General features: G+C 34.4%; 1 protein-coding gene across 2 annotated transcripts in view; it reads left to right on the top strand.

Moving 5' to 3' along the window:
- Positions 1-15,816, top strand: part of IQGAP2 (IQ motif containing GTPase activating protein 2) — a 139,590-nt gene extending 123,774 nt beyond the window's left edge. For both annotated transcript variants that reach the window (XM_081318729.1, XM_081318728.1), the window contains 10 exons: positions 1,122-1,354; positions 1,841-1,973; positions 4,298-4,400; positions 4,940-5,081; positions 6,891-6,978; positions 8,972-9,184; positions 10,385-10,545; positions 13,617-13,757; positions 13,902-14,010; positions 15,006-15,816. In XM_081318729.1, the coding sequence (XP_081174855.1) occupies positions 1,122-1,354; positions 1,841-1,973; positions 4,298-4,400; positions 4,940-5,081; positions 6,891-6,978; positions 8,972-9,184; positions 10,385-10,545; positions 13,617-13,757; positions 13,902-14,010; positions 15,006-15,119 (1,437 nt within the window). In that variant the 3' untranslated portion in view covers positions 15,120-15,816. The remainder of the gene's footprint in view (positions 1-1,121; positions 1,355-1,840; positions 1,974-4,297; positions 4,401-4,939; positions 5,082-6,890; positions 6,979-8,971; positions 9,185-10,384; positions 10,546-13,616; positions 13,758-13,901; positions 14,011-15,005) is intronic.
- Positions 15,817-16,071: the final 255 nt, after the last annotated feature.

Here is a 16,071-nt window from a genome sequence, read left to right as displayed (position 1 = left end):
CCCCCCATCCTGTTGCACCACTCTGCCAAAGAAAGCTGTCTTATTTATTAGTGTGAAATGGGGGGGAATGAAAGTCACTGAGAGTGTATTCACTACTACATTTTACAGTTTGGAAAGGCAAGGCTTTTACATAAAATCAGAACGATTGACCACACCTCCAATAATTTATTTACATGTGACTGTTTTGACAAAATGCAACAATCAATGCATCTACTTAAAATATTTATTCATCATTATGAAACAGTTTTTATTGAAAAGGAAGATGACACTGAATTTAAAAAGTCTCCTCTGCTCATCCCAGCATAAAGAGGGGGGAAAAATGTCTAGTTTTTCATCTTGTCAGTCTTCATTGCCAACTCCAGCTGCAGCCAATCCTGAAGATTCGTCCCCCATAAATGTTTGAGTGGTAGATAAACGTGTGTGTACATGTGTAGATATATCTGTCAGGATTTGAGAAGGAAAGAAAGAACAGGATTAAGAAAAGAGGAAAAGGAATAAATAGCTGTACCAAGAAAGGAAGAGAACAGGATGCAAATAAGGAAAAGGAAGTGGGATAAATTAAGGGAAAAAGAAGAAAAAGAAAAATGCTTTTAGCATTACAAAAAGAGTTAAAATTCAAATGGTTCCTCTCATGCAACTGATGTTGAAAGGATCTATGATTTTCAGTAGGTTATCTGCATCCACTAGCACCTCCTACCCATTCACATCTAATGTCTTATAAACAAAATGTTTATAAGATATTTATAAGTCTCCCTTCTTGCATGTAATTATTGGGGGGAAGAGTTCATTTTCTTATTTAGGTACATCTTCATTCTTACATAAATATCTATAAACAATTGCTGAAAATGTTGACAATGTTTATTTCCTAACTATTATAAGTATGATAATACTATTATAAGTATGATAATAAGTCATACTAAGTATTACACTATACATAGGTATCAGTTATATCTTCAGATACGTTATGTAGTCGTGGATTATAGGTTTGATCCAAACCTATTGGATTTTATCTCTGATATTCCCTCTAGCTTGTAGTATTTAACCAATTGTTTAAGAAGTAGGGTTAAATCTATGAATAAATATGCCAAGTAGAAGTATCTAAAAGTGTCTTTCCCCAATAGATTGTTGGAAATCTCCTATACTATCGGTTTATGAATCCAGCTATTGTTGCACCTGATGGTTTTGACATCATTGATATGACAGCTGGAGGACAGATACATTCTGATCAGAGGAGAAATTTAGGTTGTGTAGCCAAAGTCCTTCAACATGCTGCATCAAATAACCTCTTTGAAGGGGAAAATGCTCATCTCTCATCAATGAACAGTTATCTATCCGAAACATATGAAAAATTCAGGTTTGTACTGATCTAAATATGGACGTACACTATAAAGCGTGAGTTGAAAGTATCTCTTCTACACACACACTTTATATTTTTTGTAAACTTGATGGTTTTAACTTTCTGCTGAAGAAAATAAAAGGCTTTTCTTTTTCTTAACATTCATTTATTTTCATAACATTTCATTTTCTTAATATTCAACATTCAGATTCTGCATTCTTGTTAAGGCTGAGCCTGCATCAGAATTTTCTCAGGAGTGATTCAGACTTTGCATAAGCACAGCACTTCTCTGCTGTTCATTGAAACAGCCCATCTTTTTTTCTGGCTTTTCCATGAACCTGAAAATAATTAATCAAACTACTATTGACCCTTTTAAGTTAATGCTAAGAAGAAAATGTATCTTAAAATGCCTTTTCTCCATATAGAGTTAGAAAACTTTAAGCAATTGGATAGTGGTGGCATATATGTGTAGTGTTCTGAAACTCCATTCTTTTTCCACCTTAGAAATTTTTTTCAAGCAGCATGTGTGGTTCCCGAACCTGAAGAAAAATTCAATATTGATGAATATTCCGATATGGTGACTCTTAGTAAGCCAGTAATATATATATCTATTGAAGAAATTATCAACACCCATTCAGTAAGTGTATACAAAAGAAAATTTTAAGTTTTGGGCACTGTGGAGCTGAAATGTAAAATGTATAATTTAATAATAGAGACCAAATATTTTCTTCCTATTGTGATAGCATGAAGATTTGAGCAAATATTTGGATACTTTAATAAGAAATCATTTCTTTAGGGTTCTTTTAAGTAAAGAAATGTTCAAGAGTATTTGATAGATTTTCAAAGAGAAAGTGAATTGTGTTTGTTACTTTCCTTTTTCTTAGTGTTAACAAAGACAATCAGTGCATATAAGAATTGTTGGGAGAAAGGGCAGGAATTCTTAATAAAAAATTTTGAAAATGGAACAAGTCACCAGTTTATACTTTTAATTTTTGTATAATCCATTTCATACAGATTGGAAAGGGATTACAGTTGGATAGCAGACTTTTTATCTCTTTTTTTATACTTCTTCAGAATGTTAATTTTAAACAAGACCTGTTACATATGTATAAAGAAATCTTTAAAAAGAATGAAAAGGGTTCCATACGTAACCATTATAACCATGCTTTATTTAAATATTCCAAGAAGAATATAGTGGACAACCCAAATAGGATAAAACTGGAATTGCAGTGGTGCAATGGAACATCTAAAAACTAATTTCAGATCTCCCTTTTACTCCTCCATAAAATGTTTCTAGTTCTCTTAGTTTTTTCCTGTTTGCAACATAAAAATGTGATATAATTTAATGACTAAATATTTAACTTCCTGAAGGATTAGAATTACCGGTATTCAGATTTGATCTTCAGAGTTCTGAGTTTAATGCCATGTAGGCAGATAATTTAAGTTTAGGGCAACTAGATTTTGTAAAATTGTAATGGGATGATATTCAGAGCATGGCATGCTTTAATAACAAATTTGAGAAATGTTAAATAATGGTGATTATTTAATGGAAGTTATGTATTATCATAATCTTCCTTATTTCTTAACACCTCAAGTAAAATTACTGATTGCAGGCAGACTAATTAGAGGAAATAAATTTGGATGATCATTCTCTTTTTATTTATCTATAAATTAACATTTCTTTCAAGGATGATATCTTGGACTTAGGTGAAAAAACATAGCTGCATCTCTAATAGTTATTTATGGCTGTAGATATAGTTCCTCTGATAGCGCTAATACTTGCTGACTGTAGGAAAAGCATAGTTGAAAAGTTAATGCAGCACATTTTTAAAAAACATTTGCTTGAGTTTATTGCTTAAACACTTGAAAAGCATAATAAATTTTCTGCTTGTTGACCTTTAACCTTTTTTTAGTATTCCTGAATTTTTAACCATGTTGATCAGTTTCCTGAAACTGAAATATGTAATATTTTTACAGTAACACATTTGGAATTTTACAGAAATCCAGAGAACATTTTGTTTTTTAGAACAATGATTTTTAAAGACATTATTATGAAAAATAAGCAAAAACATTCCCGTAACAGCAAGAATGAAATGTTGCAAATCATATTGAACAAAATAATCCTCCACTAAAGAGAGGAAGAGAATAACTTCCCTCCTCCTCCCCCCATTTTGTTTTTTTTCTGTAGGGTTCCTAAGTTCTTATAGGATCTATGCTGGGGACAATAAAAAATGCCCTCTCACAGTTTATTGGCACATAGCTTCTTCTGCCAGCAGATCCCATTCAAAATCCATTAGTATTCTCAACTGTGAAATGAGGTGTTTTGTAGGAGCAATAGATTTATAATAGAGAATTGAAAACCATTAAATAGAATCCTCTCTCAGTGAATTCTTCAAATCAAACAATTGATATTGGTTTCATTGACTAATAATTTATGTGATTTTTGTGCCAAATATCTTTAGGATTGTGACAATTCTCTATTAACCAAATCCAATTAATATGAACATGAACATAGTAGTATTACTTTAAAAATTCCATAGTCTTTTCAGATGAAGAGCACACTTTTGCATATACAATAGCAGCTTTGAGTAACAAATTATTGGAGTAAATTACAATTCAAAAATTAAGAATCTATTTTATGACTGTATCTTCTTTCCTGTACATAAATTCTTCCTGTTGTTTGATTCCTAAAATGGCATTGAAGAGACATCTCAGAATGGGATGATTTATTTCCTATCCATATGAAATAATTTCTTCCATATGAATATGAGTTTTGCATTTCTTTGTATGAATACAATTTACTTCTACTGTCTCATGAAATGCTTTTTTATGATCTCTTTTGGTTTTGTGATTATTTCCATTTATATTATTATCATTCTGGTTCTGTTATGTATTTAAATAGTTCATTAGTATGTGGAAACATCAGATTTGTAGTTTAAACAAGTATAATCTCATTTGCAGCTATTGTTAGAACATCAGGATGCCATTGCTCCAGACCAAAATGATGTCTTAAATGAACTCTTGCAAGGGTTGGGGGAAGTTCCAGATGTAGAGACTTTTCTTGGTAAGAAAATGCAACAAAAAACACAAAAAGGCAACTAAAACATTGGATATAACCTGTGCATCGATTTAAAACGATATGTTAAACTAGACCAATATTTTTGTTTGAGTTAATGCAAGTTCCCAGGATTTTTGTTTATTTGAAAATGTATTTCCTTCCTTTGCAATGGAAACTGCATAACTACCCATACATACACACACACCCTTGAAAACAAAATGTTCTGGCCACAATGACATGATCTCAATCAGAATAGCATGTAGCATACAGTCAGAACTGTTTATAAATTTCTTATCTCTTTTATTCCCATAACTTTCTATAGAACAGAATAACATGTTTGAGTAATTGAACTACAAATATACTTCATGTAGTTCATACACAAAATCTTTCTGAATTTTTGCTCTCATTGAAAAGTTTTTTAAAGTAAGCACTACCTGTGCAGTGTTGTCTTTCTCTGCTTTTGTTCTGACTTTTCATGTTTTTTTTAAAAAAACTTCATAAACAAAAAGTTAGAAGCACTAATGTGTTTTTTTCCCTCTCTGCAGGGGAAGGAGCTATTGATCCCAATGATCCTAACAAGGAAACTACTTTAAATCAGCTTGTTAAAACAGAAATTTCTCTTTCATTGACCAGGAAATATGATTTACGGGAAGGGGAAGAACAAGACATTAAGGGCCTAATGATAAAGTATGTTTTTAAAATATGTGGTATTTAAAAGGCTTATGTCAATGATTCGTAATAATTACTAATAATTGCTTTCTTTAGTGACTGAAAAACTTTGTGCATGCTTTAAGTACATGATGAGAAGAGGTGTTAGACAGTAATAAATATATGTGCCTGTATGTGTATGAAAACTTTATTTAAGCCTAATAGGTAGTAGGTTTAATACTGAGTTTTATAATCATTCTTAAAATTACAAATGCACAGTGAGACACATTTAGAAATTTCCTTAATTCCTGTCGTGTTATTAAGTGCAAGGTTGAATTTTTATGAGGGTATTTGGCTGCATCTCTAAATTAAAATGCTATTGGAAAGTTCGTAGAAAGAACACTGAAGTGGTTTCATGATAAGGTTACATGAAAAAGACACTGAGCAGCAGGATATAGATTAGACTTTCAGGAAACCAAAGGAAACATCTGCCTTGGATTTATATAGTTAGAAATATTAAAAGTACCCTTTTTTAAAAAGCACAAAGACATTCCATGGGATTATGATGAAAATTAATTTCTACTTTTTATGGTTTGCTGCCATTTTAGTTCTTAGTTGAAATGGAGTCTCACTTCATTTCTATGTGTTGTGATTGATTTGTCTGTCTATGTTCTATCTGTGTGGGGTGTACTTTGTAGAGTCTGGGAGCATAAATACAGCACCTGTTAGCAGTTACTACTATACTTTTTCCTGGGATCTAAACAGCTGCACCTTGCAGCACCTTCACAATCCTGGGATAAGATACAGTTGCCTTAAGGAATTGCAGAAAATTGCTGTGCAAAAGGCCTAATATGTATATGTATATGTATATGTATACACACTATATTTCTGTATGATAATCAAGAATATAACATTGGATACAAAAGAGTGAACTTTTGTAATCATAGACTATGAAATAATTTTATAATTATATTTGCCGAAAAGGAAATCAGAAGATTCTAATTTTTTTCTTTCTTCATTTTTCTTCTTTCTTTGCTGTTTTTGTTCATTATTAGTATATGTTGGTTCTTATGTTCTTTGTAAAACGTTTAGTTTAAAATTACTTTAAAAAAGAATATTATTTTACCATTTCACTCTAAAGTTATTTGCCAAATGTAACACATGTAAGAAGCAGAAATATACCCTTAGTCTTAATCTAAGGTATTTCAATATGAGGCTTTTTCATTAAAACCACAGTGAACAAATTGTGCCATTCTTAAAAAGCATGAAAAGTGCAGTTCATAAACAAATGAAGGAAAAAGCAATATAGGTAGTCCTCGACTTACAACCACAACTGAGCCAAACATTTTTGTTGCTAAAAAAGACAGTTATTAAGTGAGTCATACCCCAGGGAGTTGTCCAGGCAGTTCCAGGAATTAATGTTGATTTGAAGGCTCATACGTACTTTTCCAGAGAGGATGCTACAAAAATAAATCAACATAAAGCCACAATTATACAAGAATAGATTGGCTTATGGTAGTCTGAAAATTTATCAGTGTTGAAAGTGCTTGCCATCACTTCTAGATTTTATTTTGTAATTCTTTGCCTGGACAGGTTGCATTCCCTCATGCCTTCAGAGACCCATACCTCCTCTTTTGGTTACATAGTCACATTTTTCATTAGAGTTAGTGAGCTCTCCCACCAGGTATTATATAGTAATCCTCAGGGAGGATGCATGCTTATATGAGGAGACTGTATTGATAGAGTGAGAATTATTTCTGAATAGATATCTACCGGTATATATAAAATACTGTAGCAGTTTTTAATAACCATCCATTAATCACAATTTCTCTGCCCTTTTTCATTAAGAACAAAAAGGCTTATTATTGATTTAATACAAGCTCAGCCTGGGGAGTCACTTGCAAAAATTCTGGAAACACCAGCCTCTGAACCTCAGGTAACCATACCATTTTGTATGAATCTGAACATTTCAATTCTGAAATAATATTATAAAATACAAATAAGTGAATATATTCTTAAAGTGGCTATCTCCATTCTGGGGAATAATTGAATAACAAGTATACTATGTGTTCATTCTACCCTATTTCCAATACATTAGCACTCTTGAGTCTTTCTTCTTCTTTAGTTTAGAAGCTAGAATACTGTGATTAGTGCAGGATGGTTCCCTAGACCCAATAGCTTACCCTTCCCTAACCTGATGTCTTCCAGATATGGTGTACTATAGAACTCAGTCAGCATAGTTTCAGACCCTGCTGGCTGGAAATCATGGCTAGAGACTCCCTGATCTCAGAAAATTGGGATGCCACTGTTTGTTTCTCTAGCGAGAGGTTTCTCCTTTATGTAGTTGGATAGAAAGATAAAAAATATTCTGAGAAAATATCAGTAGCTGCATCAGAGTATTTATGTTTACATGTTTTTACATATTGCTCTTTATAATCTACAAATATCACTAAGAAAATCGATGTCAAAATGCTATAGTCCAGTGATGGCGAACCCTTTAGAGACCAAGTGCCCAAAAACTGCCCCCCCCTGCCTGTGGAGCCACCCACCGACTTCACAGCCCACCGCAAATCACCCAGGCGGCCCAGCAGCGCCGTGGCAGCCACGCCCCCTGCCCGTGCCCCACAGCATCAACTGCGTGCAATGGTTATGAGGGCAAGTCTTGTCCCCACTGCTCAGCTGCCATGTCCTTGGCTGTGCTGCTCCACGCAGGCTGTGCTCGGGGGGGACTCTCCTCCGAGGGGACTGCTAGTGAGGGGGCCATGGGGGGAGGTGGGTCTGGGGTAATGGCGTGCGTGCCCACAGAAAGGGCTCTGAGTGCCGCCTCTGGCACCCGTGCCATAGGTTTGCCACCACTGCTATAGTCATTAAGATTTTGGACGAGGACTGAGAAGACTCTTAATAATGGAAACTTAACCATGAAAACTCACTGGATGACCTTGAGCCAGTTATTTTCTCTCAAGCCAAATTACCTCCCAGTGTAATTTTTGTGGGATAGAATCAAGAGAAGTCCATATGTAAGTTGCTCTGAACTCTTTAAAGAAAGATTTACAGAGATGTATTGCTGGAGTACTATCCAATATGGAAACATTTGGAGGAGGACAAGGAGGAGGAGAAAGTATCTAGAACAGGGGTGGCAAACTGCCGGCCCGTGGGCCGGATGCATCATAACGAAACTGCGCCCACCCCATTGCTGGCAATGGGGGAAAAGTCACAATACGTTGCGACACGTCATGTGACATTGCGAGTTTGACACCCCTGATCTAATAGAATGGTTACAAAGGAAATGTTGAAGAGATTGGGGAGCATAAGTAAATTTTTAACTACTACACTGGTTTCCTTACATGTTATATATCTGTCTGTTAGGAAATATTTGTGCTGTAATAATAGAAATGAAAATATCTCTTGCCTTAGGCTTGTTTTTTAATCCACTTGTTAAAATGGTTATTCCTGGTAAGGAAACCAGTGTAGTAGTTAAGAACTAAGAACTAAAGCTAGGCATTCCGGATTCAAGTCTACTGTCAGCCATAAGAACTCACTGGGTGATTTTTGATTAGTCATTCACAGCCCAACAAGTACACAGATTGCTATAGGATAAAATGAGGGAAGAAGATTTCTGTGTAAGCCACCTTAACCTCCAGAAGAAAAGGCAGGATATGAATCTAAGAAATAATATGGATAAAGCCAGCCATCTAAATATACCACAGCTCTCTGCTTCCACACTGAAGTCTGTCTTTATTGCTGAATCTTCCTTGATGCCTGCCCAATGTTCTCGTTAGATGTATTGGTTTTGTGTATACATGAAAAGGTAGAATATGCAATTCTTAATTGTGATATGAACATATAAACTTGCTTATATAAAAGGTGGTAATCTTTGTCTGCCTATGAATACAGTATATTGTCTTATTTGAACTGCTGTTTTTCCTTAGGAAGCTGAACACATGAAAATAATAGAAAAACGTGCAATTTTAGATTCTAAAACACCAGAGAAAATGAAACATAGTCGATCTATTCTTGAAGAAGGGCAGTTACCATTAGAACAAAAGAAAAGGAAAATCCAGAGAAACCTGCGAACACTGGAACAAGTTGGGCTGGTTTCATCTGAAAACAAATATCAAGAAATCATAAATGAAATAGCCAAGGTTGTGGAAATATTATTACATTTTTCTGCTTTTCATCCTGAATATAATAGATTCATTTTGAGTAAAATAGCATGTTATAAAGTGAAATATAAACATTGATGAAATATTCCTAGTAACCTAAATTAAAGAAATGACAGGCTTGGATATCTGAATATAATATTTGTTCATGAATTTTAAATATATAATTATATTTTATTATAAACTTATTTTGACGGCAAGTTCATGCTGCATTGACTGTTAGTGAGTTATTCTCTTATTCTCTATACTTCAAAAAACAGTTGTGGTAATGACCAACATGATGCAGATTCAATATGTTTAATTCAATTGCCTGCATTAGAAAGATTCATACATAGTGTTCATTTTTAATATACAGGGATGGTTTTGCAATTACCATGTAGAAAGTATAATGCATTCAGCTTCTCCATAATAGCAAAATGTTCCAGTTACTTGCTTCCTAGATACCAATATTGAATCTTGGTGTTGAATACTGGTTATGTCTAGATGAAATTAAACATTGTGTAGCATCACACTGAGCACTTTATTTGACTATGGAGATAATTTCTTTTATTTTTTATATTGTGTTTCTATTGCTCATAAGCTGCCTAGAGTCACTGTGAGTAAGTGGCCATATAAATTTCCTAAATAAATAAAAGAACAAGTGCTTTGCCAATATAGGTAGTGCTTGATTTACAAACAATTGTTTAGTGTTCATTTGAAGTTACAATGGCACCGAAAAAGTGAGTTACGACTGTTTTTCCACACTTATGACCGTTGCAGCATCCCCATGGTCATATAATCAAAATTTGGACACTTGGCAATTGGCATGTGTTCATGACAGTTGCAGTATCTCAGGGACATGTGACCTTCTGATAAGCAAAGTCAATGGGGAAGCCAGATTCACTTAACAACTGTGTTGCTAAGTTAACAGCTGTAATGATTCACTTAACAACTATGGCAAGAAAGGTCATAAATGGAGCAAAACTCATTTGTCTTGTTTAGCAGCAAAAACTTTGGGGTCAATTGTGATTGTAAGTTGAGAACTATCTGTAAAAGCATAAATAGCAATTTCCCTTCAGATTCCTATCATTCCTTTCCTAAAATCTTACTTTATTCTTGCAACTCTCTAAGGTAGGATTTGTTTGCAGATTTTTAAAAATCCAGTAAGGAAATAAGTTTTTCTTTTCTGAAATGATTTTTTAGGATATCAGAAATCAAAGAAGATACAGACAACATCGAAAAGCAGAGTTGGTAAAACTTCAGCAGACACTGAATGCACTCAATTCCAAGAAAGCTTTTTATGAAGATCAAATAAATTATTACAATACGTATATTAAAACATGTTTAGATAATTTGACAAGAAAGTGAGTAAAAACTTTTTATTTACAAAGAAAGTACTTTCTACCTGTCATGGCAAATGTTTGCATTATTGTTATCTGTTACATATTAAAATCAAAACACTACTGATTTATGTTAGAAAATAAATTACTGAACCTTTTAAATATTTAAACAAATCTGAAGGACCTTGGCTCTACAGATGCTACTAAGATAAACCTCTCAACCTAGGCAATGCGGAGATTATTTTTTATCATTACAGTTGCAAGAAAAAGTATGTGAACCCTTTGGGATTACGTGGAGTTTTGCATGAATTGGCCATAAAATGCGCTCTAAACGTCATGTAAGTCACAACAATAGAAAAACACAGTCTGCTTAAAATAATACTACACAAACATTAGCTGTTGTCATGTTTTAATTGAACATAAGATGGAAGCATTCACAGTGCAGGGTGGAAAAGTATGTAAACCCCTAGCCTAATGACTTCTCCAAGAGCTAATTGGAGCCAGGAGTGAGCCAACCTTGACTCCAATCAGTGTGATGATATTGGATGTGTTGCTGACAGCTGTCCTGCCCTTTAAAAACACACACCTGTTTTGGCTTTACTGGTCTCAAGAAGCACTGTCTGATGTGAACCATGCCTCACAGAAAAGAGCTCTCAGAAGACCTACGATCAAGAATTGTTGACTTGCATGAAGCTGGAAAGGGTTACAAAAGTATCTCCAAAAGCCTTGATGTTCATGTGTCCACGGTAAGACAGACTGTCTACAAATGGAGAAAGTTTAGCACTGTTGCTACTCTCCCTAGGCGTGGTCGTCCTGTAAAAATGACTGCAAGAGCACAGCGCATAATGCTTAATGAGGTAAAGAAGAATCCTAGAGTGTCAGCTAAAGACCTACAGAAATCTCTGGCACATGCTAACATTTTTGTTGACACATCTACAATAAGGAAAACATTAAACAAGAATGGAGTATATGGGAGGACACTACGGAGGAAGCCATTGCTGTCCAAAAAAATATTGCAGCACGTTTGAAGTTTGCAAAAGAGCACCTGGATGTTCCACAGCACTACTGGCAAAATATACTGTGATGAAACCAAAATTGAGTTGTTTGGGAAAAACACACAACACTATGCGTGGAGAAAAAAAGGCACAGCGCACCAACATCAAAACCTCATCCCCACTGTAAAGCATAGCAGAGGGATCATCAATGGTTTGGGGCTGCTTTGCTGCCTCAGGACCTGAACGGATTGTTGTCATTGATGGGAAAATGAATTCCAGAGTTTATCAGGACATTTTGCAGGAAAACGTACGACCATCTGTCCGCCAACTGAAGCTCCGCAGAGGATGAGTGATGCAACAGGACAATGACCCAAAGCATGCAAGTAATTCAACAAAACAATGTCTTCAACAGAACAGAACACGCCTTCTGGAGTGGCCCCTGACCGCAACCCGATTGAAATGCTGTGGCATGACCTTAAGACAGCGATTCACACCAGACATCCCAAGAATATTGCTACACTGAAACAGTTTTGTGAAGAGGAGTGGTCCAAAATTACTCCAGATAGTTGTGCAGGTCTGATCTGCAACTACAGGAAACGTTTGGTTGAGGTTATTGCTGCCAAAGGAGGGTCAACCAGTTATTAAGTCCAAAGGTTCACATACTTTTTCCACCCTGCACTGTGAATGTTTCCATCTTATGTTCAATTAAAAAATGACAACAGCTAATGTTTGTGTAGTATTATTTTAAGCAGACTGTGTTTTTCTATTGTTGTGACTTACATGACGTTTAGAGCGCATTTTATGGCCAGTTCATGCAAAACTCCACGTAATCCCAAAGGATTCACATACTTTTTCTTGCAACTGTATATGGGTTGTTACATATTTTAATACAGAACAGTTTGGTGCTGTGAAAAAATTTACTGAGACGTTGTGAGTGTTATGAATCAAAAAGGTTTGGGAACCTCTATTTTAATATCATTCTATAAGCTTTCAAATAAGCAACTTCATAGGTAAAGCGACTGATCTTTTCTAGGAGCTGTTATTATGCAGGGATGGTCAATTTATGTCCTTTAGATCAGGGGTCCCCAATCCTGCACTGCAGACAAGCCATTGGTCCACAGCCCTCCAGGAACCAGGCCACATAAGTGAGCAAAGCCCCATCTGCGCATGTACAGGATCCAGGCTGCTCACGAAACCATGTCCCCCCCCATTTTGTGGAAAAAACACCCTTCATAGAACTGGTCCCTGGTGCCCAAAAGGTTGGGAGTCATTGATTTAGATACAGGCTCTGAGGCACGTTGCATTAATATTGATGAAATTCAATGCCAAAATGGCTGATCTCTGATTGTGCCATTTTAAATAAAACAAGAAGACAGAATGAATGTATTATGCCCTGCAAGTTAAACCAGATAATTGTGTCTTTAAGATCTCTAAACCTAAAAACAAAACATTTCTCTAACTACAGTGTGTTATGGGACAGAATATTTTGCCCATAGTCCTAGGTGGGTAAAATATTATTAAAGAATGTATTCTCTTCAAGAGATTGAAAAAATGCCTGTCCCTTACACACCTGAAGCATATAATTAATTATCTTTATTATTGCACAGCCTTTTTTCTTGAAAGTACAGAGGTCAAGTCTCTGAATACTCAATGTCAGCTTAGTCTAGTGGTTAAGTCTACGGACTAGAAACCAGGAGACTATGAGTCAAGCCCCAATTTAGCAAGGAAAGCCAGCTGGATGACTTTGGGCCAATCTACCTCACAGGGTTGTTGTAAGGAAAATAGGAAGAATGAACATTAGATACCTTGAGTTGTTTATTAAAAAAAATTAAGGCAGCAAGACATTGTGAAGATCCTAGTTCATGAAGGTGGGGGTGACAATCATCAATTCTTATTTTCATTTCATTAATTTATTAACATAGATTCCCCTTTTAACAACTTATGAGTGCCTTTGCTCCTCAAAAAAAGAGAATGCCGGTACAGATGTTTTTTGCTTGATAAACTATTAGTATTTGTATTTATTTTATTTTTGTCTTTATTAGCAAAAGGAAAACATGTTTCTTCTGTGGGTGGCCTAAAATTATCTGATTCAATTTACAGAAATTCACGAAGATCTATTAAATTAAATGGAAAGCAAGAGGAGAAAAGAAACAAACTGAAGAATATTTCACTGAAATACACGGCAGCAAGACTGTATGAAAAGGGAGTTATTCTAGAAATCGATGAACTTCAGCCTAATCAGTAGGTTTTGTATAGCTGATTTATCTATTCAAATGAATTTTTCATTTAAATGAGTCATTTTCACAAGATTTTTGGTTTTAACTCAGTAACATCTTAATGTGAAATATATTTCTACTTACAAATGATTATTTTTCTTCTTCACAGATTTAAGAATGTAATGTTTGAAATTACACCTGGTGAAGAGGTGGGTGACTTCGATATTAAAGCTAAATTCTTAGGTGTGGAGATGGAAAAAGTACAGCTCCATTTTCAGGTAAATTGTGTTTTAAATCATGTGTGCTTCATTGGAGGCTTCTCTAGAGCGGGAATAGAAAGAAGGAAATAACTTGCAACATGCATTCAGGCAGCATCAGAGGTCCTATTTTGAACTGCAGGACTTTACAAAGTAGTTTACTCTTATCAGAATCTTCATATCAAACAATAAAAAGGCAGAAGAATTCCATCAGTTATGCCAGATTAGTTCTTGGATTTTTGCCATTTTTATTATTGATAAAGTTTGAGATAAAACATACACTGCCAAAAATTAGGACAAGTGATTAGAGCAGTGCTTTTGAAGCACAGCAATGTTAAGATATGTTGACATCAATTATCAGAATTGTTGTCCATCATGATTGAGAAACATTGAATTAGATAATTACTCTGACATAACTATTGACAATCTGCATAAGTCTGTCTTCACTAGTCTTTTCTTATAGAGATACTTGTGCTTTCTTGTAATGCAGGATTATAATCCTTTTTTAAAGTAGTCACAATTCAGCAATACTTTGCCACTATTTTTCGATCTTACTGGATTTGCATTTGTCCTTGGGTTTGTGTCTCTTCTTTCCCAGTGCAGGAGCACTAATCTTCCCCAAAATAAAGGAAAAAGAACAAGGAAGCAACAAACTACCATCTATTATAGCAAAAGCAAATAGTGACTGACTCATCAAACTGCTTGCTTTCAGGATAAATTTGATATAAAAGTTCATGACAGTTGCTAGCTAGTATCCCAACTTATGGAGGGAAGTTGTCTAAATATAATGCCTTCCTATTGCACAGTTTTCTGCTTGTCTTAATTGTATCAATTGTATAAATCGTTTTGAGACTAATTGATTTTAATTTTCAAGATTGGATTTAGGTCCATATAGCATTAGGAAAAATGCTAGGGAGGGCTGTTTTCACATTTTGCTTGTCTTCATGTTTAACTTATAAGCAATGGCAATTCTGACTTCAATTTGAAAATACTTTCACTTTTCTTCCTTGCTGCAGGACTTGCTTCAAATGCAATATGAAGGTGTTTCTGTAATGAAAATGTTTGAGAAAGCTAAAGTGAATGTGAATCTCCTGATTTTTCTGCTGAACAAGAAATTCTATGGAAAATGATTCACTACATTTTCTTTCAATCAAGTCCCAGTTCTGTCTGTAGCCTAAATATTTGAATCTATTATACAACAGATCTTTCTTCAAGGCAGCCCAGAAGAAATTACTTGTGTGCCTTTTTCATCCTTTGATAATATAATAATAAAATAAGAATCTACGAATCAGCTTAAAACACTTCCTGATTTCTGTGGTGTTGGTACTCAATTAAAGATAAGATCAAGTGACATCCAAACATTGTATGTCTGATTTTAAAAATATGGACATTTGAACAGCATATATAGAAATCTTACCTCAGTAAAATTATATACTTGTAAATCAATATCAAGTACAGTTTTCCTTATTATTCATAGGAAAAATAATTTCTAATATGAGTCTCTAAAGAATAGCTTTGGCAAATATTTCTTAAGTGCTATTTTTCCAGAACCCTGTCAATTGTAAAGTCAATTATTGTACAATTTAAAGTTTTATAAGTAATAAATTTAACATTTACTGTATAAAATATATATTTTGCAATTCATTCCTATTAAAAATGCACTACTGCCTCAGTAAAATCTATACACAGCCTTTTAATTTAAGTGTAAAGAAGTAATTGGAATAGTGATCTGTTTTTTGCAGTGTATTGGAGGTATTTTAAATAAATTGTGCCTGTCTTTTTTGTAAGAAAACAAAAAATTCACAAATAAAATGCAATAAATCATAATCTGGTTAATTTTTAATTTTCATTCAATAAGTGTAGTTCTTTTATATCTAATTGGGAAGACTCAGTAACTGAAGTTTCTCACTCCAACAATGGACTATTCCTTTCAAATTTTGCAATGGCTTTGATAGAACATGGGTTGACCACAAAATTAAGACAGTAGCCCAGATTTTTCATAACTATATCAAGTTAAAAGGTAAACAGTGATAAAAAATTAGAAAAAGGCTCAAAAAAAGAAAAGTAAATGTGCCGAAAAGA

This window comes from Vipera berus (genome assembly GCF_964194415.1).
Source record: "Vipera berus genome assembly, chromosome: 2".
Taxonomy (NCBI): Eukaryota; Metazoa; Chordata; class Lepidosauria; order Squamata; family Viperidae; genus Vipera; species Vipera berus.
Note: the sequence above shows the minus strand (reverse complement) of the source record. Positions and strands in the feature narration are given on the sequence as shown.